Source organism: Crotalus tigris, unplaced genomic scaffold (assembly GCF_016545835.1).
Source record: "Crotalus tigris isolate CLP2741 ecotype Arizona unplaced genomic scaffold, ASM1654583v1 scf7180000018184.2832721, whole genome shotgun sequence".
Lineage (NCBI taxonomy): Eukaryota > Metazoa > Chordata > Lepidosauria > Squamata > Viperidae > Crotalus > Crotalus tigris.
The window spans coordinates 2,737,125-2,760,864 of NW_024096871.1; the positions used below are offsets into that span (position 1 = coordinate 2,737,125).

The following is a 23,740-nucleotide window of genomic DNA, read 5'->3' on the forward strand; positions in this document are numbered from 1 at the left end:
ATGTTTTCTGATATAAAATATTGATCAGTAATACTTTTTTTCCTAGAGCCACCAAAGTGCTTGGCCTTTCATGGAACCAGTGAAGAGAACAGAGGCTCCTGGATATTATGAAGTTATAAGGTTTCCTATGGGTAATGTTATTAGTATTTTAAAAAGGCATTTATGGAAAATGAAAATAAATTTTAAAATAAGGAATTGTAAAAGTGTGCTGTTCCATCAACTTTATACAACCATCGGAAACTTTTTTTCAGTGTAATGTCATAATTTAATGATATCTGCATTAGAAAAAGCAGATACATTACATTCAGAAAGTATTCAGACATCCCTTCACTTTTGTCAATTGTGCTATGCTGTAGACTGATTCTACAGTTGTTGAAGTTCATTAATCTACACTCAGTACCCCATAGTGACAACTGAAAACAGAATTATAGAAATGTCTGTAAATTTATTTAAAAGAAAAAAAACTGAAATATCACATTGGTATAAGTATTTAGACCCTTCATTCAGTACTTTGTTGAAGTACCTTTGGCAGCAATTACAGCCTCTAGTCTTTTGGGATATGATGTGACAAACTTTGCACAGCTGGATTGGGGAATTTTTTACCATTCTTCCTTGCAAATCCTCTCAAGCTCAAGTCAGGCTGCATGGCGACTGTCAACGGACAACCATTTTCAGATCCCTCCAGAGATGTTCAGTAGGGTTCAAGTAAGGGCTCTAGCTGGGACATTCTATGACATTCATAGAGATGTCCCTAAGCCACTCCTGTATTGTCTTGGCTGTGTGCTTAGGTTCTGGGCTGTGAACTTTCAGCCCAGTCTGAGGTCCTGAGTACTGTAGAACATGATTGAGGATATCCCTGTACTTTGCTCCGTTCAGCTTTCCATCAACCCTGACCAGTCTTCCAGTCCCTACTGCTGAATAATACTCTCACAGCATGATGCTGCTACCACCATGCTTCACTGCTGGAATATTGGGCAGGTGATGAGTGGTGCCTGGTTTCCTTCAGAAATAATGTTTAGAATTGAGACCAAAGAGTTCAGACTTGGCTTTATCAGACCAGAGAATCTTGTTCCTTAGTCTGAGAGTCCTTTAGGTGCTTTTTTGCAATTTCCAAGCAGGCTTTCATGTATTTGCACTGAGGAGAAGCTTCCATCTAGCCATTCTGTCATAAAACCTTGATCAGTGGAGGGCTGCTGTGATAGGCTGTTCCCATCTACAGAATCTCTGGAGTTCAGAGTGACCATCGGCCCTTCTCCCCTGATTGCTGTTTGACCGGGCAAGAGTCTTGGTTGTGCCAAATGTCTTCCATTTGAGAATTATGGAGGCCATTGTGTTCTTAGGAACCTTCAGTGCAGCAGAAATTTTATTGGTAGCTTTCCACAAATCTGTGCCTTGCAATAATTCTGTCTGAGCTTTACAGGCAGTTCCTTTGATCTCCTGGCTTTTATATTGTTAGCTGTTGAGAGATGTGTGCCTTTCCAAATCATGTCCAATCAATGTAATTGGACTACAAGCAAGATGTAGAAATACGTCAGCAACAATCAAGAGAAATGAGGGACATTGGAGTTAAATTTCACGTGTTGCAAAGGGTCTGAATACTTATGCCAATGTGATATTTCAGGGTTTTTTTTAATAAATTTGCAGACATTTCTAAAATTCTGTTTTCACTGTCATTATGGAGTAGAGTGTAGATTAATGAGAAAAAAATGAATTTCAACAACTGTAGAATCAGGCTGTAGCATAATAAAATTGACAAAAGTGAAGGGAGTATGAATACTTTCTGAATGCACTGTATGTCAGAAAATGATCTTGAAGCATCCTATGTAGGAGCTCATGCAAAGGATTTTTCTGTTTGGGTTCACCTGTCATCATCAACACTCATCTGTTCATTCAGAAATAGATTATTGCACTCATCTATTCATTCAGAAATAGGTTATTTATAAGCAGACCTTTCTGCTTACAGAAAGCCCAAACATCCCAAACATTATGTACTTTAAAAGGCAGCATTCTCCTCTACAGTGAGATTATTTTGACTCACCAATCCTAAAAACAACAGAATATCTGACCACATTCATTTTCGGTAACTGGATGGCAGATTTTATAATGTATAAAAAATTATGATTCAGCTGCAAAAAAGTTAGTGTGTGATTATGTATATAACCATGATTTTATGTAGCACTAAGATAACTGAAGTTCAGAATAAGATGGTATTCTAGTAATAAGATGTTTGTTCTTCTACAGATCTGAAAACTATGAGTGAACGACTGAAGAACAGATACTATGTATGTAAGAAATTATTCATGGCAGATATGCAGCGAGTATTCACTAACTGCAGAGAGTATAACCCACCTGAAAGTGAATATTACAAATGTGCCAATATACTGGAGAAATTCTTCTACACGAAAATTAAAGAAGCTGGATTAATTGACAAATAATTTTCTTCTCTTACAATTAAGATGCCTAATGTAACAGCAAAATATGCAGTTCTTTCACTAGATTCGAAACTTGTTTATAAAATTTTCTTAACTAGCACTTTTAAACATGTAATATAGAAGAGTTTATTTTATTAAAGTATTTTTAAATGTACACTTGCATGCCCTTTTGCGGTGTATTCAATTTTTATTAGATGTATTGCACAAACTGTTTGGAGATTTGGAAAGGGTAAATTTCCAAGCAGTGAATGTTTATGCTTAATGTATCAGATTGAAAAATAGCTTATTTTTACAGCAAATATGTTAATGAAGGGGGAAATGAATTATATATTCTGAATTATATATAATACTAATACATATATAATGAATATATTTTATTTTCATATATATATATATATGTGTGTGTGTGTGTGTGTGTGTGTGTGTGTATATATATATATATACTGAGGTTTTCGCGGGTATTTGTATGTAGGTCTTTGGTTGTTCGGGTTTTCTCCCGCGTAAAATTGGAAGGGTATACACACACACACGCATATGCATATGCATGCAGGTCTTGGCATAAAGATTGAGAGTATCTTGGCGACGTTTCGACGAGGTCCCACTCGTCATCTTCAGGCTGGGGTCTTCGGCTTCGTGCTTGTGCGAGCAAAGTGTGATCGGAACTGCCGTCTCTCTATAAATATTGGTGTGTGTACAGTGCTGGCTTAGTTGCTGTAGGAGGGTTGGTTGGCTGTGTTGGAGTTATTGTTTGTGGATTGTTCGGCTGTTCGTAACATCCTGAGTAGCTGAGGTGCTGGCTGTGTCCCATTAGTCCAAAAGCAATTACAGCAACTAAGCCAGCACTCTACACACCCCCACCAATATTTATAGAGAGATGGCAGCTCTGATCACACTTTGCTCACACAAGCACGAAGCCAAACACCCCAGCCTGAAGATGACAAGTGGGGCCTCGTCGAAACGTTGCCAAGATACTCTCAATTTTACACAGGAAAAGACCCAAATACGCCAAGACCTGCATACCTATACCCGTGAAAATCTATGAAAACACATCTCATATATATATACATATATACACATATATACACACACACATATATATATATGAAAATAAAACATTCACTAAGAGAAGGTGCTTAAGCTATAAGAATGGAATTCCCTCATTAGGTGCAAATTTAACTTCCTCTATGATTTAGGTTCTTAGAATGAAGGCAAATACACTTGTCCCAAGATAATGTTACAGGATCCAATCTGGGTGAGTCATCAGGATCAGGGGTTTAGTCTACCAAGCTTCCGGACTTGTGCTGGAAACTATCCTCAGGGCTGAGGAGAGGTTTCCAAGGATGGGCTCCAGCACAAATCTGACAGCTTGGAAGATTAAATCTCTGGTCCCAGATTGGACCTTGATTCTTAATATTTGCATTTCAAGGAAAATGTAGCATCATTTTCACTTAGGTCAAGTTCTGAAAAGGATATCAGAGTTTGTGTTAAGCTCCAAACCGTTGCTTAGTCTTTTAGTAGATTTAGAACAGTACTATTTCTACTATTGAACCCAATCTAGCAATAGCTTTGTCTTTTATAGATTTGTACGGATCTTTATGCATGAAAACTATTTTGCAAAAAGTACAGGAGGTGCTGCAATGAGTGGGTAGAATGGACAATAATTTGAATTCTCATTTAGACCTTAGTCCTGAGTATAGTATATGTTGATAAATGCATATATACACCTAAAACATACATCCCTGAAGAATGTGTACTTAACTGCACAATGGATCAGTAGTACCTGATTGATAAGAAACCACATCTAATTTTAGTGCAGATGAGAATATCTCTGACTTTATAAAATGCTGATATACACAATTTTCCCAGTTACTTGCACTGTAAAGTGGTGGGAAACATACTGAAATCTGAAGGCATGACTAACAAGATTGATAGACTTTAGTGGTTAACTCAGAGCTTGACTCCACCCAGCCCAATGCCATAGATGAAACAATTTTATACAAGTAGCTTTGAGTAGATTCTTACCCCACTTACCCCAACTTCCACTTGGACTGATACTAGTTTTTTAATTAGGAATTTGAATTTTATTAATTAATTCCATATATATTTGAGCTTTTTCTTACATTATACATAAGAATTAAACTTCATTTGATGTCATTAGTTATTGGGAAAGCCATACTCATTAATCACTCAGTTCTACAATGTATTTCACAACACTGGAGGGGAAAGTGAGATGCCCTTAATATTTGTGTGTGTGTGTGTGTACACGCACATGTATACACTGTTTATGCTGAAATATTTCACTAGTAAACTATTGTAGAAAGTAACAACATTACAAAAGGAGGATTTTTTTTGGCACAATGCCTATAATGTTTTATTCTGATTACAAGAACATTGCTAGAAGGAAATGGTACATAATAGACAAAATAGTAATATAGAAATGCCTTAGCGCTTTATATAAACCAGAATGAGCTTTGTATTTAAGGTACAATGATGCAACTTTGTTTTAGAATATTTAAATAGTAATTTTCATGTATTTTGTAAACTGGGCCAACAGAGTCACCTCTAAAGCTTGATATCCTGTGAAAGTGTTATTTTCAAAGATTCTTATTGTCTTGAAATTAGAGTCTCTTCTATATTGAGAACATTTTGGTTTCTAATTTAAAGATTATTTTCATAGATATTGTGCAATAAAGTTATACACAGTATGTGTTTAAATACTTTAACTGAAATTTTACATTTGTAAAATTATTTATTGTACTGGTATAAAATGTTTTAAATTATATGTATAACATTGATCTTGTGTGCTATTTTGTAATTTGCATATAAAAATACCAGACATACTCATTGTTTGTAGAGTACCTCTCATTTTATGAAATGGAATAGAAGTATGTTAGAGCACCTTCAGGTAATAAGAACTGGAACTCATCCTACAGTAGTAAATCCAATGGAATTTCTACTTTTCATACAGATTAATATAAGTTTTCAAATAAAATCAAAATGTGTTATCTATTTATGACTTTTACATTCTACATAAAGATATCTACTTAAATACCTTGTTAAACCACTGATACCATAAGCTTACAATCTAAAGACATAAAAGACAAGAATAACTATTAGTTAAAATTCTTGGACCAAAATAAATGCACACCGGTTTCTGCTTTCTCTTTGCTATAAGTGCTATCAGGAAACTAATAGTTGCTTTGAAATAACTGAATAAAAATACTAGCATATAATTCGAGATACATCACCAAGTCACATTTACTCAGAACTCCTAGAGAGTTCATTGGTATTTATTCCTAATAAACCTACAGAACAGGACAACATATTCAGGTTATTTTTACAAACTTAGAATAATTGCAAGAAAATGGAGGCTGAAAACATATGTTAATATTGATAATTAAAAAAAATTAGCTTTATCAAAATTACTAACTTATTTTATATAAGCAAGTAATAGTTCAGAAGATACAACAGAGTTTAACTTTATTTCTAATGACAGACGGTTAAAATGAACTGCATTTATTAGCAAATAAATGATAATCTGCATTCCAAACTATTATTTTTTTCCTATCATGTTCAGGAAATAGCTCCTCCTAAAATGATAATAGGTTATTCACACCATTCTGAATCAATAAATTCTGAAAGGCAGTGTATGTGTGTTATATATTATCAAAGTATTCATAAATTTAGATCAGAAAAACATGTAAAAAGCTCCATCTCCAGAATTTTAGTTAATATACTTTCAGCATAATATAAGTGAGGAGCTAAATATACTTCATAAAAAGTATCTTAATAACCAACAAATGCTTCATTGTATCTGGACAGCAACTTTTTATTAAGCGATTTGGTGTTCTTTCTCTCTTTAAAAATGGGAGAGTTCAGAAAGCTGGTATCCGTAAAAGGGTCGCCTCTTCTGAGTTTCCTATCAAAACAAATTAGATTTTTTTTTGTAAAATGTATAAATTGAAACAATTCAAATAATAACAAAAATATGAAATTAATGTAGTTCTTACAGTAGGAAAAATATGATAAAACTATATAATTGACTTTTGAAAGATTTCAGAAACAGATACCAACCCACTGAGACTTGGCTCCTTATAGCTCACATAACTAGTACTTCTGCGTCTTTGGTGAATAGTATCTTTTGCTGCAGTACTGAAGGCTGGCTGAGAAATTCTTGTTTGGCAAGAAGTTGATACAACATTGGTAATATCATTAAGATGTTTATGAACTGCCTCAGATGATTCATCTGTTGATAGAAAGAACTGTCACCCTTTTTTCCTAATTGTTACCATTATTATTCACTCCTGTTTCAGGCAATGCTAATCTGAAGAAAACTCACCTTTAAAATTATATTACTGAATAAAAACAATATTTAGTTCTTAAATTATAACCACTACAGCTTGTTCATTTAAAACAAAAGTTCAGTGCTTTGTTGGCTACCTGTTGCAAGGGCAAGAGCAAGGAAACAATGCACTTCTGCATATTTATTTTTTTAAAAAAACCTCTTTTGAAAAATATTAGAAAATAATGCACAAACTTTTCAGAATCTGCAACTATCTACTATTTTTGATTCCAGTACAGGAGATTGAAAACTATGTTCTAAAGTAGTATATTTCCTTTTACAATCAAAAAAACACTGAAAGCAAGAATTTTCTTACCCAAATGAGATTCAGGTATCTCGGTATTCCTATTTTCCCCCTCAGGATTTCTATCATGTTGCTTAGATGCAGTTCTCTTTGATCGTGGTTTTGTGTGTAGTGGGATTACATCTGTTCCAGTATTTAAAGTTTTGTTGGATTTTGATTTTTTTGAGTAAGGCACATAGAGACTATCGTCAGGATCTTCTTCTGAAACAGATGATTCACCACTACAGATTTCTGTTTTTTCTGTATAATCTGTGTCATCAACATGTTCATTTTGTTTGATTTGCCGAAAAGGTGTTATATGAACAGACTCTTCACTAATAAAATCATAAGCATCATTGGAACGAATGGATATATCTGCTTTTTGTTTAGCTCCTACATGCTTATTGCAGTTTTTGTCTCTGTTGGATCTTGCCTTGGGTATATTTTTTGTGGTTACCAATTTTCTCTTCTGACTCTTTCCTTTCTGAGTTTTAAAACCACCAATATTATTAAAATTATTTTGTTCTGAAAAGGCTGTGGCCTTTTCAATTTGCATCTCTGATTCACTTTTAACAGATTCAATTTGTATATCTGATTCACTTTTATCAATGTTTACACTATGCTTGTCCTCCTGACTAATAGATATTTCTTCACAATTTTCATTATTATTCTTTGAACATGAAAGATCAACACTGATATGTGGAATGCCATCTGATTCAAAGACTTCACTGAGGGAATTAATTTTTAAATAACGACGGCGGATAGAAACATTTTTAGGTACAGAATAGTCAATTTGCCTGTCTTCAACTGAAATAATTCTGCTCCCAGAGTTTACATGATCTGGATGATCTTCACAGGAATAATTCTGGCAACCTGAGAATTTAAAGTAAGCATCAGTGACGTGCAAAGCTATATTTAAAGAGAAATAATTTATGTTCTATAGAAAGTTAAGCAAATTTATAGATTTAATAAATCACACTTTCCATATTAAGTAGCAGGTTCTACTATCTTGGAAACAGTAAATATAATGAATAAAATTTATTAGATGCAAATCATAATGAAATTCTATATTCATTATGAAATTCTTCCAATCAAATGATACATGGATTACTTATGTTTAAATACATTTTTATTTAATTTACAAATCTTTTTGAATTAGCAAGACAGTTAATAGAATGTTATAAAAACAGCTTCTAAAAAGTAAAAAAAAATAAAATAAAGGCACCATCTCAAAGGCTAGGAAAAGAGATGGTTTTAAAAAAATATTCAATTACCAAAACTGTAGGCCAAAAATAACTTTCAAACAAGTGTGTTCCACAACCTGGAAAGTAGCCCAGGAGGCAACACACTCCTTATTTGCTAGAAAGGCAGGTTTCTGATAATGGGGCATTTTCAGAATGGCCTGCCCTCCTGACCTTAATATCCAAACAGATTCACCATGACTGAGCATTTCTGATTATCTTTGGCGCTTTTAAGGTTTTAAAAATTAGTAATATCTTAAAATGTTGCTTCCCCATAGACTCTAGTAAACCATGGTGCACATGCATATTCTGCTTCCACAACTCTTCTGTTGCCTCTCCTCCCCACTGCTAAACCTGTCTCTATAAACCTTCCTGACATTCTTACAAGTCTTGCCCCCAGGCACCTGCATCATGCCCAGGCGTTGCTTGTCAATTGCATGAATATTTTATCCATTCACTCAAGGCAGGGCATGAATAAGTCATCGTAGAAACTATTTGGTGTACAGATAATCCTCAAGTTATGATGGTAACCTGGACCAGAATTTCTGCTGCTAACGATATGGTCATAAAGTGTGATGTCATGTGACAGCATCATTTAGTGCCAGCAATCTGAAATCTAATTGTCAATAGTTGAGGATCTACCCCACACTAAGTCATTCAGATTTGGTCCTTCCCAGCCCGAGCCCCAGTTCTTCAAGGCACTGCCTCCCTTTCAACACCCTCCAATTGGACTGTATTCTCCTCCATCTTTGCCTGTTTGGCTATCCTGCACCCTGCCTTGCAGAATGGTAAGCAGCCCCAGAACAATGTGGCTTGGGGCTGCTTGCCATGCTACACCGCAGTTCTGGATTATAAGAAGCCCCTGAGCTGCAGTATGCTGCAAAATCCCGGTCATCCTGCAATGCCAGCAATGTGCACAAAGCTGCAATTATCTTGGGAAACCTCAACCACCTCAGTAGCTTGGCAAAAAAAACTGTAGCTGCCCCAGGAAGCCTCAGCTACCCCCTAAAAATCCCAGCCAGTCATCCTTGCCATCCTGCACTCTGAGACCCTGCCACCCCAGCTGATCTTTGTTGTCTTCTTGCTCCCACTGCTGATGAGGCGTGCCAGCTCTGGCTCTTCACCAGGCAGCTGCTGGCCATTTGAGGTCATCTTCCCCAGGCCTAACAAGGAAACTGCACTTCAGTGGTCTTGGGAAGAAAGTCTTAGGGGCCTAACTGGGCATGCTTGGTCAGCAATAGGGACAAGAAGATGGCAAAGATCAGCTAGGGTGGCAGAAACCCAAAAGTGCATAGATGGGTGCAGATATTCAGGTAGAGAGAGTGCCAAGTGCCCAAATTTTGATCATATTTTGATCATATAACTAGATGATATAACAATTGTAACTTCCAGGATTATAGTTAAGTCCCTCTATTCAGTGCCATCCTAACTTTGAATGGCTGTTGAACAAAATGATTATAAATTGAAGATATAGTGTAGTGGTTAAAATACCAAGCTAAAAAAATGGGTGACTGAGTTTTAACTCTGTTTTAGGCACAAATCCAGCTGAGTGAATCACTCCCATTCAACCCTACTTAACAGACAATGGCAAACCATTTCTGAAAATCTTGTCAAGAAAACTGCAGGGACTAGTCCAGGCAGTCACCATGAGCCAATATTGACCTGAAGGCACCAAAATAAATAAAAAATGTTAAAAAAATATAGCATTCTAGTACATTTAAATCTGACTTCACAATTTGAAAAGATAATTGAAATAGATATTTTAGCAGCATCTAAAATCTATAAATTATCAATTGTCCAGAAATGTTTTGAAAATTTTTTAAACCTACAGAAAATTATATTTTTAAAATGATTATAAGTCATTTGCAATAAGGAGTTGGAATATTCCATAGTGATAAACCAGAGGCTCTTAAAGAATGTTAAACGTATTTTTAGATTAATTAAATGAGATTTAATTCTACAAACAACTATTTAAATATTTACTGGACATTGCAGAGAACATGTTATCAAATTCTTTATCTTGGAAAAATAAAATGATTTGGAGTCACATACATATGACACAGGTTTGTTCTGCTATGGTCCCAGTTTAATATTCAGATAGTTTTGACAAAACTATTAATGTGTGACTGTGATTTCTGAACTATAGACCAAAACTTTGGAATGTATGAACTCGTGAACTATGGATTAATCAATCATTGGGCCTAGTAAAAACATTTTGACTAGATTAATTATATGTATTTGCTTTCTACTTATTTTGTTTAATGCTGTATTGATTAATGCAATTTAATGCTGTATTAAAAAACCTGAACTACTTGTAAATATATATACCCTTCATATTGAAAATATAATAGATATATTTCCTACTCAGGGCTGACATGTTTTATTTTTCTAGAATCCTACTAGCTATTTTTTATGTCCTGAAGCTGAATATTTTACTCTTTCATTCACATATTACAAATTTTTTGAAACTCAAATGAGTTTCAAAAAATATAGTTTGAGCCTTTTCAAACTTTAAGAACAATTCTTAAGTAAACAGGAAAATAATTAATCTGTAATATGCATAAACCATTAGTTAAAGCTTTCACCTCAGTTTATATAAACTTAATTTTGGGATAACTCACCTATATCTGCCTGAGACACTGAAGATGTATTCTCAACATCACCACACAAATTTAAGTCACTATCTGAATAAAATCTTTCCACTTTATCTTGTATTTCCTCTGCATCTTCTTTACCTATTTCTACAGCAAGAATATGCCTTAGAAGTGTCCTATGAAAGATAGGTGGAATAGATTTTAAATGTCTAGTTTAAAACAGTTTGTTCCACTGAACCAGCATGCATTAAATTTCTTCATTTTTCTAAAACTGCTTAAATTTGAATGAATATTTCAAATATAATACCTGCTGAATATCTCAGATATAATACCTGCTGAAAGTGCTCAACTATTAAGAGTTTAAAAAGATGAAATAAAAGAAGAGTTATGTTAATTTCATATCAAATATAACTTACACTTTCATGCATTTTAATGAAAAAAAACCCTCTATACAAACTTCAAATATTATACAGCCTTGTAAAATCAAATGGTTCATAATCTCTGATGAATTTTTTGTAACATTTAGAATATAAGATTCTAAGATATGCCCAAATCTATATTAGCATTAAAAATTAATTAAAAGAAGAAAAGAATATATCCTTTTTAATTATAGCCATTATTGTAATATTTGTGCTCTTGCATAGATCTTAAACTATTTTAGTCAATTTTAATTTTTATATTTCTTGTGATTGTGCACAAATTCATGGGATAATGCCAATAAATATGGCTGCTGAACTCTGAATTATGGGAATACTTTCAAGATTGTACTTATTAAATCTGTTCTTCAAAAAACTTGATCAAGTTAGGTAAAATACATCAAGTAAGTAGAAAGGGAGGAGAGCTAAAGATGAGGGCTCTTAAATAATCCTGCCTCTCAGATTAAGGTCACCAACATCACAATTCTATCTTCTACTGTATTACACATGAAGCAAAATATACTTTTAATACATACATGATATATAGTATCTTTTAATAAAGTGTCTTATTGCAAAAGATTATAATAATAATAATTAAAACTTGTTTTGTGTACTATAATGCTTTGTTACTTTTCCTCCTGGAATAATAAAATTAAACCATTAATCTTATGCTACTAATTAATACAAAACCCTTATTTTTCTTTTGGATTATATATTAAATAAATTGAAAACAGCCAATCACCTCAAGTCTACTTCAAAATATATTTGCCTTGTAGAATTTATTTTACGTTTTGTCAGGGCCCAGATTTTTCTGATATTGCTTATTCGGTATAGATGTTGCTCCTCTAATCCAAGGACTGAGAATGTCTGCTGAAAGTGCTGAGGCGAACCGTAGAAAGCGGCGATGAGCCAGAGAGATAGGGATGTGCAAGTATGCCTCCGTGAGGTCGATCGATGACAGAAAATCCCCTTTCCTTACGCTTCCAAGGATGGAGCGTAGTGTCTGCATTTTGAATTTGCGGTATTTTATGTAGAAATTTAGCCTTTTTAGATCCAAAATGGCTCTCCAACCCCCCGAGGGTTTTGGGACCACGAAGAGGATAGAATAAAACCCCTGGTCTCTCTGGTTCATAGGCACCGGCTCTACGGCCCATATGTTTAGAAGGTGCTGAACGGCCTCGTTCATGAGCCTTCTCTTTGTTGGGTTTGTGGGACAGGGGCATGGGCGGAAGCGGTTCGGGGGCTTTGAGAGAAATTCTAGAGATAGACCATGACGTATGGTGTTCCTGACCCATACGTCCGTGGTGGTCTCTTCCCACTGGGGAGCAAACCCTGCTAGTCTGCCCCCTATGGGAAGGTCTGGGTGGGAGTCATCTGGTACGGCGGAAGGGGCGGTTGTTCCCCCGAAGGGGCCATCTTCCCTGCGTTTGCCTATGTCTTGTGTTCTGTCTGTCCCCCTGTCTTTCCCTATCCTGTCTAGCTTAGAAGGGTTGGGAATTTTGAAAATAGTTGACCCTGGTTTCCGTACGAAAGGACTGTTTCCTTCCCCAGGAGCCGGGTCTCTTGTCCTGCCTTTTAAGCATGTGTTTAAGGACCTTGCGCTTGTCCTTGTTCTCTGTCAGGTATGGCGGTAGTGTCTCACCAAACAGCTTTGCCCCTTGGTACAGAGCCGAAGCCAATTTCCACTTGAATTTGGTATCCGCCTGCCAGTTCTTTAGCCAGAGGAGGCGCCTGCTCGTGTTGTTTGCCGCCATTGCCTTGGCTAAAAACCTGGTAGCTAAAAGTGTCGCATCCGACGCATATTCCGTGGCCGCTACCATTTTGCTGAGTTCCTGGTGAGTGCGTACGTCCTCCATGGGAACCCGGCCCTGTAACTCACGGAGCCAACAGAGTGTGGCTTTGGTGAAAAAGGACACGGAGGTAGTCGCCCTGGTAGCCCAAGCTATTGCCTGGTGCGTTCTCCTGTAGTTGGATTCACTCTTTCGGTCCTCGGCTTTAAGAGCCTCAGCAAAATCTCCTGACATGGCCGTGTCCGATATCAGGGGACCTATGGGCTCGTCCACCACCGGCACCTCCAATGTTCCCTCTAGCTCCCTTGCTACGTTAAATAGCTTCCTCTCCGCATTGCTAGGAAGCGGTAGGGAGGTTGGCGCTGCCGTTTCCTTATTGTGTTTAGGAACATGGTTGGGCATGGTATGCGGTGTTGAGTGGTTACCTTTTCGGCGAACGTTGGCTCAGCCTCCGTGTCAACTGTGACGGGCTCCGCTGGTGTCCCATGCCCCAGATGGGCTGTGGCCTCAGCCTTGCGCAGAATGGTAACAAAAAGAGAAGGGTTAAACAGGCCGCTGAAGGACGGCCCTTGAGGTGAGGTGTCCTCCTCTTCCTCAGACATTTGAATCCCTTGTGACGTACCTGGCTGGTCCAGGTAAGCTTCCTCTGAGACCGACGAGTCTGAGAAGGAGGAGAGGTCCTGATGGTCCTCCGTTTCCTCCCGATGCCTCGTTCTAAGTCCTAGAGGCTTGGCTTTGGAAGTTTGAGCCCTGGCCTCAAATGCATCGGTCCACTGCCTGTGCTATTAGGGTAGCTAGCAGATCCCCCGTCAATGCAGGAGGAGTAACCATTGCCTGCGACCCTGCAGGTGCTGTGGTTAGCATGGTCCTCGGGGTTTCCTGTAACCTCCGTGGGGAGGGGGATCGGGAGAGCGATGAGAATTCACCTATCCCGCCCTCTGTTTGGGACTGTGATGAGTTCCCTATTGACCAAACGCCCCATGGGGATGAAGGAAGACCCAGCGGTAGATCGGGACTAATCCCCCCATTCTGCCTATTTTCAATTCTGGCCCTTTCCTGGGCTCTGTTGAACTCTTTTTCTAGGGCTTGGTGTCTTCTGATTGCCTGCTTGTCAGCTTTCTTTGATGGCTTCCTTGCAGCCTTTCTAGGGGCTGCAGAGGATTCCGAATCCTCTGAAGCGGGTGCTCCAGAGGATGAAGGCAGGGCTCCAGTGGAGGGAATGATTGCTTCCTCCTTCTCCACTAACGCCGGGCCGCGATAGGGGGGACCCAGGTAGTAGGAGAGCTCCAACTTTGAGTAAGGACAGGCGCACTACAGGGGGCGTCTGGAACTCTGGAGCAGACTCTGCAAAATTGTCAGAGTTAGTCACTGTGCACGGATAAGAACAGGCACGCTAATGGGAATGCCTGGAACCCGGCTTGACTATGGTGGGTAAGGACAGGCACGCGACTGGGGATGCCTGGAACCCACCACTAAATCCAGAAGCGTACGGGCCACTAATGGGGGACCCGAAGTCCGGAAGGAGCCAAAGGCAACCGAACAGTTAGTTATGAAAGGTTCTTATTTACTTTGGATTGAAGAAACCAAGTCCTGGAACAAGCAGCTATGTGTCTGATTTGAATGTCTCTAAATGAATAATAGATGCTCTAGTACCCTAGTACTGCTTGCCTATTATTTTACTCCAGCGGCTGGACCTAGGCTTCTCAGGGAGCCTTGGATCCCCTGTTTGCACAAAATATGGCCGCCGCTGCCAGGAGACTACTGTGCATGTGTTAAAAGAGCCAGGAGGCTACTGCGCATGTGCTAAAGAAGCAGGAGACTACTGCGCCTGTGCTAAAAAGGCTGCCGGTGCCATGTGCGGTTGTAACAAAGAGCCGCGCGTGCTCCCAGCTGCCCAGACAATGGCGCCTCGTTTAAAAGACCCTGAGCAGCCTGGTGAATGAAAGAAACTGCTCCTTCGCTCGCGAGCTGTTTCCCGTAATCAATCTCCCTCCCAGCATGCGTCCCCTTTGTCCTCCGTTTCCCTCGCTAATTGCTTGCCTTTCTGTCTTTCTTTCTTTTTTTAAACGCGAGGGGTTGCACGAGCTTCCCTGTTTGCTTAAGGCGGCAGCTGGCTGCTCCGGCTGTGGGAGGGTGGTGGGGGTTTGGGTGAGGGAGGGGAGTTAGGGTATTCCCCCTTTTAAGTGAGGGTGGTTTCCCCTGTAGGGAATCTGACTTCCTGAGTCTTACAATTTAGCAAGGGAATTTTAGAGTAATCAATTAAATTGAATTAAATTATCTCTAATTAACTTTTAAACTAAGCAATTTCAGCTACTAGAAAATGATCCCCTCTGTGGCCAGATCAGTCAAGATTGGGAAGTCGTGGTCCAGGACAGGCGTGGCAACTTTGGCTGACTGATCTGATTGGCCAGGAATACAGTCTCAACCCACTGAGTGGATTATCCATCTCCAGTGCTGGAGAACCCTTATTTTTCTTTTGGATTATATATTAAATAAATTGAAAACAGCCAATCACCTCAAGTCTACTTCAAAATATATTTGCCTTGTAGAATTTATTTTGCGTTTTGTCAGGGCCCAGATTTTTCTGATATTGCTTATTCGGTATAGATGTTGCTCCTCTAATCCAAGGACTGAGAATGTCTGCTGAAAGTGCTGAGTTGTGACAGGAAAGCCCCACCCCCACTGCAGCTCACAACACAGGTGGTTCTTTGTCCTGATCCCTTTCTCTGGATCAGCTTGTACTTGTTCTCATACTTCTAACTTCACCCTTGGTAGGGTTGTTCTTATTCTCTTGGAAGTTGTTGACCATTACAAAAGTTCTTTAGGACTTGAGTGACTTTAGGGTAGTAATAAAATTATAATCTTATTATACTTTAATATTATATTTTTGTTACTATTCAATCCATTGGGTCAATTGGTTTTATACACTGCTTAAGTTAGCCTTGACTGAAGCACTTTATCTATTTTAAAAATAGATTTTGAAAAGCAATTATTTGTTTAAAAATCCAAATTCATGAAGTATACTTACAAAGCATCATGCTTCTTTAAACTTCCAGGGGCATATTCCTCATGTTCAAAGTCATGCTGAGTTGTATTCTACAAAAATTAAAGATGAGTTGGGAAAAAATTATTAGATATCCATAACTGAGTCAGATACAATATTTGCAAAATACATATAAACACGGATTCCAGCAGCAATTTTTAGATCAATTTACTATGAAAAGTCAGTAAGAGGAATTCTGCCAGTCAAAGGTCAGTAAGAGGAATTAAAACTATAGTAGGACGTTGTAAAAAATAGAAACACCTTGTGCAATTCAAATTTTACAAAATATCCATCATGGCTCATGTTTTTAACACTGAATTAATGTCTACAGATAAAGACACTGAATTTCTGTTTAGGTTCATCATATACCAGCATTAGGAGTTTGTTTTTCAGTCTGTTACTAGCTGTAATATCGGACAAGAAAAAGATTTAAAATAAATCCCATATTATCAAATCTCATTTTTAGTGCTATCACTTTACTTTTGCAAAAAGTAGGTGTAAAAAAATAGGAAGAGAACATTTGAGGTTTATAGAAGAAATTAGGAGAGTTATCTTATTTGAAGTCCAAAAGGACATGAGCAACTAAATATAAACATATACAAAGACAATCTGTTATTGCAACTTAGCCAATATATTTCTGCAACTTCAGATGACAGAACAGAGCCACTTGGAATTTTCTCAAAATAATTCAGTCTTGAATACTTGAACTTCATTTCAGGTTTGAGACAATTTTTAGATCCCAATAGGTCAAGAACATTGATTTGTATAAATATTTTTCCAATAATCTGCACTGATAGTTCAAGCCTACAGATTACAAATGCACATGCAAAGAGGAGAATAAAAAACTTACAAAAGCAGCAGTAGAGACATCATTTAAAGGATCAAGAATATTAGCTGCACTGAGTAGATCTTGAACAACTTTGGAAATAATCTTCTTCACTACCATGAATCTATTCTAATTGAAAACAAAATAAAATAACTATAAAGGGCATTTCATAAAAAAAATCTATTGACATTCTGAAGCTTCTTTAAACATAAAAGTAAAAATAATCAAAACAATGATAGCAATATAAATTTAAAATGATTATTTATAATTTATTTTCTGAAACCTTATTAAAACAAATACCTCAGCACGTTGTTTTTCTTGTTGTAATTTAAGCTTGCTTTGTAGGTCAAAATTCTGAAACTTCAGGCTCTGATACTCTTTCTTTAAACATAGTATGATATCTTGTGCTTCCCTCATTTTACTCCTCTCTTCTTCTAAAGCCAAAGCTAAAGCACGATTATTTGCTTGAAAGTTTTTCAACTGTGCCACAGAATTATCTAAAAAAGATGGATAATTTTAACTTCAAAAATTATATTTTGGGGGGGGGGAGGGAAAAGAGAATATTAAAATACTTACCTGCAATTTTACTCTTAATAGGTAAAACCTGGTTCGCTTTACCCAGTTTTGCCCATTTTTTATTTCTCTTTTCTTTCATTCGTTCTTTTATATCTTCCAAACTATCCTTAAAGGACTTTTTCAAAACTTTTGCCATATTTCATTCTAAAAATAAAGAAATGTTGTATTCAAATATAATTAAAATTTTACCACTTTAACAAATCATTTATAATAACTAGGTTTTATAGCAATAAAGTTTTATACATGAGAAAAAAACATAGTATTTTAAAATACTTCTGCAAAATCTCTTTACGAAAGCTTGTTCTTCAACAAGACTTAACAATGTAAAAGTTAAATTTGGAAAAATACTGTGCAAATTGATTTTAACTTGCAGTCTTAGATATGTTTGTATCCATATCTTCTTTAAGGACATGATTATAACAAAGCATCTATTACACAATAAAAATGTTTGTCCTCATGTAATGTTACTACAGTTTATATAAAAAAGCAGTTTAGACACCAACTGTATTTTGCTCCCTATGGCTCATTTCATTTGAAAGATGAAAACTCAATTTTAGTTTTATTTATGAATTATGAATACTTATTATTGTTCTTTTTCTCTTATAATGTTTGTATTATTGGAATATTTTATTTCTTACCAAATCCGATTCTGAGCTGGGATCAAGAAAATAGCCAACTGCATAAAGTTCCTTTTTCTTCACCTAAATATGATGACAGCAAGCTGTTAGGTGTGAAGCTACAAAGAACCTTTCTTCTAGCACAGGTTATATACACCATGATTAGCTCCTCCTTTACAGTGCCATCCCCTTACCCATTCAACCAATTCCACCCTCTCATCATTCCATATAAGGAACATCTTCCTACCATGCCAGAGTGTCTAAATTTTCTGAGAATAATTTATCTAATGAGATGCTATCCTTGAAGTGTACACCTTATCTCACTGCCCTGGGTAAGCTACTTTCAAGGCCTATGAACAGTGAAAAGTTAGATGGCTTACAAATCTTAAGGAAAATAAAATGAGACAGGATTTCGAAGCTTTGATAAAAGTGCTCAGAAATGCACAAATTAAATATTATAATATAAAAACTAAAAATATTCTAACAATTCCAATTTCTCTTAAATTTTAAAGCACACTTAAATTTCAGTGATTGTATTTAGCATCAAGGTTGATACATTTCAGTCCATTCAGATTGATTTTCATTGGTAAAGATTTAAAAGCAGTAGCAAGTTGATAACAAAATAAAACCTTGACAACAACAAAAACCTATAACAAAAATGCAGCTATCCTATCACAGCAACTGTCTTATCTAAGTTACATCCAAGATCACATTGTTCTAAATGGTCTCTTAAGATTTCTGTCTTGTTTGAGTAATAAGAAAATACAAAGAAAGCAAATATTCCTCCATTGTAGTGTCTAAATCATGAAAAACAACCTTACATTGAGCACCTCTGAATATGGCATTGCAAAACCATGACTTTTAGCTGGAAAACAATTTGGTTTACTAGGCCACAGGTTCTTAACTGAGTCTGTCACCATTCAGGATCGATTCAGATTGTTGGGAATGTTTTCTTACATTAGTTCTTTAAACAGTTCATATATATGTGGAGCAGTGAGATTTGGTAGTGAATGTAACTTACACACACACACACACACACACACACACACACACACGTTGTGGGTACCTTCTGTCATCACATTTTCCCAAATCTTTTCTTCTCCTTCAAATGTATAACATGGTAGAGGGATTTCAGATAGATAAGCAATAAAAACTTAACTGTGCTTTTTATGTACTTCTAATATCAGTAATATCATGGAAAGCAACTCTATAATTAAACATCCTTACTTACCTTCTGCAATGTACATGTGATATAGAAATAGTATTTTAAAAACACTATGTTCCTTTCCTATAACTCAAACATGGAGTTTTCTAAAAAAGAAATCAAAGATAAAAAGGAGTATTCCAGAAGATAGCTTCCTTAAAATTACAGAGAAACATCAATCCTGGCTATAAATTGGAAGCCTACTTGAGGTCTCCTTTTACTATTTTCATTATCTTGGGGTCTGTGATATTGACATATAAACTAAAACAAGTACAAACCCCAACATAAAGGCTAGAATCAAATTATTAATACCAGCCTAAATGCTTTTGCTATTAATACCTCCAGTTAAGGTGATGTATGTATGTATGTATGCATGTATAAAGTAAAGGTTTCCCCTGTCCTGTTGTGTCCAGCTTTAGAGAGTAGTGCTCATTCCCATTTCTTAGTCAAGAGAGCCAGCACTGTCTGACTTTCCTTGGTCATGTGGTCAGCATGACTATATTCCATATGTATTTTTATGGTATCCTCAACCTTTACAGATGGAACTATTTATAAAATAATCACATTGTCATTCTACCTTTCAGATAACAGTACAATAAAACTATAAACTTGTCCCCGTTATTGTTAAATTTAGAGGTAGCAAACAAAAACCCATCTAACCTTTTACTGGCAGCCATTTGCAGGACTATTGTGGGAATGTAGCTTATCCTTGGACAACCCTATATCTGCCTCCACATGGGAAGAATATTGCAGCCAATTCATGCCCGAATTGGACTAATGGAATAGAGGACCCACAAAATGATCAACAGATCTGTAACTCCACTCCACCATGCTCTCTGGTGATTGAACAAGAAACTAGAGAACTCTTCAGACCCTGATGCTCAACAAGAGAAGATCTTCTATCTCCAAAATTATTTGATTGGTGGACTTCCTTACTTGTAAGTTTATATACCCATATGAATAATTCCTGCCAAATTCCAGATGATTGGGACCCCTCTATTAAGGTTCCCATTTACAAAAAGAGAAATTAAAAATTAATTAGCCTATTTGACATTGTAGCAAAACTGTATGGCAAGTATTTTTATATAAGATTGAGGAATGGGTAATGGAAAAGCACTTGCTTCCTCCAAAGCAAAGTGCTCTTAGGCCAGTTCACCCCACTAATGATAACTGCTTCATTTTATGCCACCTAATAGAAAAATAAACAGTTAAAGGGAGCCAGACACCTGTTTACAACTTTTACAGACCTCAGTGCAGCATTTGATTTGACAAATAGGGACCTTCCTTAGAAGAAATTTATGCATTTGATCATAGACCTCAGCATGGATCATAAAGCAGCTCACCTACCATAGTTACCAATAATAAAGGTATACAACAAGATCAGGAATTCCTAAGTATTAAGGTGATGGGTAAGACCCTAGTATCAAGTTGCTTAGGAATGTTTTCAGTAAGGAGGAAGGTTATTAATAAATATAAGGCTTAGATATTTTGTAATCTTTAGGTTATAAAGATTCAGGTTCACCTGAATTGTGTTACTATGACCACCTGAAGATATATGCATGATGTTGCTCTTAATGATTAATTTATAATGGGGATGTGTTTCCATGATTGGTTCAAGGAAATGTATACTTTTCAGAATTATATAAGAGAGGCTCTATTCCAAGCCCAGGTATGTCCACTTGGAACTTGCTTCTAGATCAGTGGTTCTCAACCTGTGAGTCGGGACCCCATTTGGGGTCGAACGACCATTTCACGGGGGTCGCCAAACAAGGCTGTCTGCCATTTTTTCCCCCTTTTCTTTGACCATGCCCCTGGCACCCAGTGATGTATAAGTGGTTGGGGGTCACCGCAACATGGGGAACTGTATTATGGGGTCGCGGCATTAGAAAAGTTGAGAACCACTGTTCTAGATAATCCTTTTCTTTTCCAGCTATCAGGTGGGTTCGTTGGGCTTACATGCCAGATAAAAGGACCCAAGCTTTCTAGGACATCAATTCTGGTGCCTGAATAGGGACAAAACCTGAGGGCCTTGTCTGGTTCTACTGAGTTGATCCTGAAATGTCACCCAATAACATACACTAGTAGACATAAAGTAAAATGATTGAAAAGTATATGAATGTTTTTCAATTAAATTCATGGCTGGATCCCAGGGCTGTCTATTGACCCAACACCTCAGGGTCCACCCAGATCCTGCAAATCTATCTATACTGTGATTAGAATGTTTCTGGGGAAAAAATGAGGCTAGTAGATCTGTGTACCCCTCTAATACTTTGAGTAGAAGGCTGCATGCCTATGAGCCATCACTGAATAAGATTGAGTTGGATTTTTGGGCTAGCGTAATGGTGACATCAGAGACTCAAAGGACTGATATCTAAGGAGTGTTGAAGGCAGGCCAAAAATGCTGGGGAAGATTTGCATTCTCAATCTTTATCAGTGAATAACTCATCTATAACACATACAAAGTCCATTCCTATTATCTGATCATTTGGAGCAGGCCTGACAAGGCTTCAGCATCTGAGCATCAAGACCAGGACACGTTGATCTGTATGGTACAGCTGGCTTTTTCACACCATCTGACTCTCCGCTAATGCCAAGACTAGTATTTGTCCAGAAAGCATTATTGAGCTTTCTTGGAGAAAATAGGAAGCAGGTCATGGCACTGCAATGGTAAGTGAGCAATGTACAGAGCAGGATCTGAGAATGTAGCCTTCTTGGTTGCATCATAAAACATTGGAAAAGGTTTGCTAGGGACTAACTAAGACCAAATTGGAGCTTTCTTTACTAACGTTATTCTTTGGAAGATGGCTGTGAAATGGGTTTTGGGGATATAATAACATTGTATAGTAGCCTTTATTATATAGTCTTTGAATATATAGTAGCCTTTATTATATAGTCTTTGAATATATAGTAGCCTTTGTTACACATACATGGTCTGTGAATTTTTTTTTCTCTTTGGTTCAATGTTCAGTGTGCCATTCTTGCAAGAGGGAGGGACAATTTTCTGTGGTGCTAATGTTTGCTGAAACTATTTTGCAATTACCGTTATTGTTACGGTAGTAATTGTCTTTGCTGACAAATGAGCAAATGGAATAACTGTGTATTGAGATGTTTTTGAGGGTTTTTTTGGAGGGGAAGGAAGAGAGATGATGTAAAATATAATTTCACTGTGCCCATAACTCCTTCAAAAGCAGAAGAGGATTTACTTAAAGAAACCCCTGGAGGACATGTAATGGGTTCAGCTTCACTTTATTTAGTTAAGAAGCAGCTTGTGAATTCACCATTAGGTATTTAGAAAAGGGAGAAGGGGAAAATGACTGATTAATAAAGCTTTCTCACTTTCTCACTTTTGGCAAAGGCCACGTGAGCCAAGAGAGTATTTTGGCATGCTGCCTTTAAAGTGGGTTCCCCTCCTAGAACAGAGATCTTAGCTGGGTTTTTTTAAACCAATCTATATTTGTAAAAATTACCAGCTCAATTGAGTTGACTGTCGTAGTTTTGATCATTATTTACATCTCCCAAAGAAAAGAAAATGTTACGCAGAATGCAAGGAGAGGAGATTAAAGAATGATTAAGCTGCTGTCTGTGAGACTAAACTCTGATGTTAAAGGCTGAGTCTAGAACAGTGTTTCTCAACCTTGACAATTTTAAGGCATGTGGATTTCAACTCCCAGAATTCCACAGCCAGCATTGGGACTTCATCTGGGAGTTGAAGTCCACATGCCTTAAAATTGTCAAGGTTGAGAAATACTGGTCTAGAAGAAGGAAAAGTTTTAAAGGAGGTCAGCCAAAAGGGTTTTGAAGGGGAAAGGGGGGAGAGAGCAGAAACCCTGTTGATGGCAATGGTTGCAAGTGATGCTGCAGGCCTACTGGTAGAAGCCAGGGGAGGATGACTACTGCCTTAGGGATCAAAGATGGCTGGATGATTTTGAACCAGTCTCTCTCTCTCTCAGCACAACCCATTCACAAGGTTGTTATTGTGAGCAAAGAGGAGGAAGGAGTATTACATATGTTAGCAGTCTTGATTTTTATGCTTATTACTTGTTATTTATTACACTTAGTATTTAATGTTTGTAAGAAGCCCAGAGCTGCCTCTAGATGAGATGGCAGCACACAAATCAAATAAGTTAATAATAAAGTAATAACGGTAGGATAAAAACAAAAAAGAAATATATAAAAAGAAGAGGGAAAGGGGGACACAAAACAATTCCTGTTTCTCCCCTGGTCAAAATGGAAATATAAGAGAAAGACATGAAAAATTTTGGTAGTGTTTTAAATGTGAAAATGCTACTTATTAGAGCAACAGAAAAATGTTAATTAAACCTTTTTCTTTCAGCAATGGATTATGTGCTGTTCTGTCCACCCTGAGAAAAAGGTTG

At 37.0% G+C, this 23,740-nt stretch overlaps 2 protein-coding genes across 10 annotated transcripts in view; one reads left to right on the plus strand and one right to left on the minus strand.

Annotated features, from left to right (window-relative positions):
• KAT2B (lysine acetyltransferase 2B) overlaps positions 1-2,876 on the plus strand; it is a 78,565-nt gene extending 75,689 nt beyond the window's left edge. For 2 of the 3 annotated variants that reach the window (XM_039348861.1, XM_039348862.1), the window contains exons 17-18: positions 47-131; positions 2,242-2,876. In XM_039348861.1, the coding sequence (XP_039204795.1) occupies positions 47-131; positions 2,242-2,435 (279 nt within the window). In that variant the 3' untranslated portion in view covers positions 2,436-2,876. The remainder of the gene's footprint in view (positions 1-46; positions 132-2,241) is intronic. The other variant, XM_039348863.1, reaches the window with a different exon arrangement.
• Positions 2,877-4,775: 1,899 nt separating this feature from the next.
• SGO1 (shugoshin 1) overlaps positions 4,776-23,740 on the minus strand; it is a 39,079-nt gene continuing 20,114 nt past the window's right edge. For 6 of the 7 annotated variants that reach the window (XM_039348871.1, XM_039348872.1, XM_039348874.1 and 3 more), the window contains 9 exons: positions 18,182-18,244; positions 17,544-17,687; positions 17,268-17,464; positions 16,992-17,096; positions 16,127-16,194; positions 10,920-11,068; positions 7,091-7,930; positions 6,507-6,678; positions 4,776-6,351 (listed from right to left, as the gene is read on the minus strand). In XM_039348871.1, the coding sequence (XP_039204805.1) occupies positions 6,219-6,351; positions 6,507-6,678; positions 7,091-7,930; positions 10,920-11,068; positions 16,127-16,194; positions 16,992-17,096; positions 17,268-17,464; positions 17,544-17,679 (1,800 nt within the window). In that variant the 5' untranslated portion in view covers positions 17,680-17,687; positions 18,182-18,244 and the 3' untranslated portion in view covers positions 4,776-6,218. Of the gene's footprint in view, positions 6,352-6,506; positions 6,679-7,090; positions 7,931-10,919; positions 11,069-16,126; positions 16,195-16,991; positions 17,097-17,267; positions 17,465-17,543; positions 17,688-18,181; positions 18,245-23,740 lie in introns of those variants that run through there. The other variant, XM_039348878.1, reaches the window with a different exon arrangement.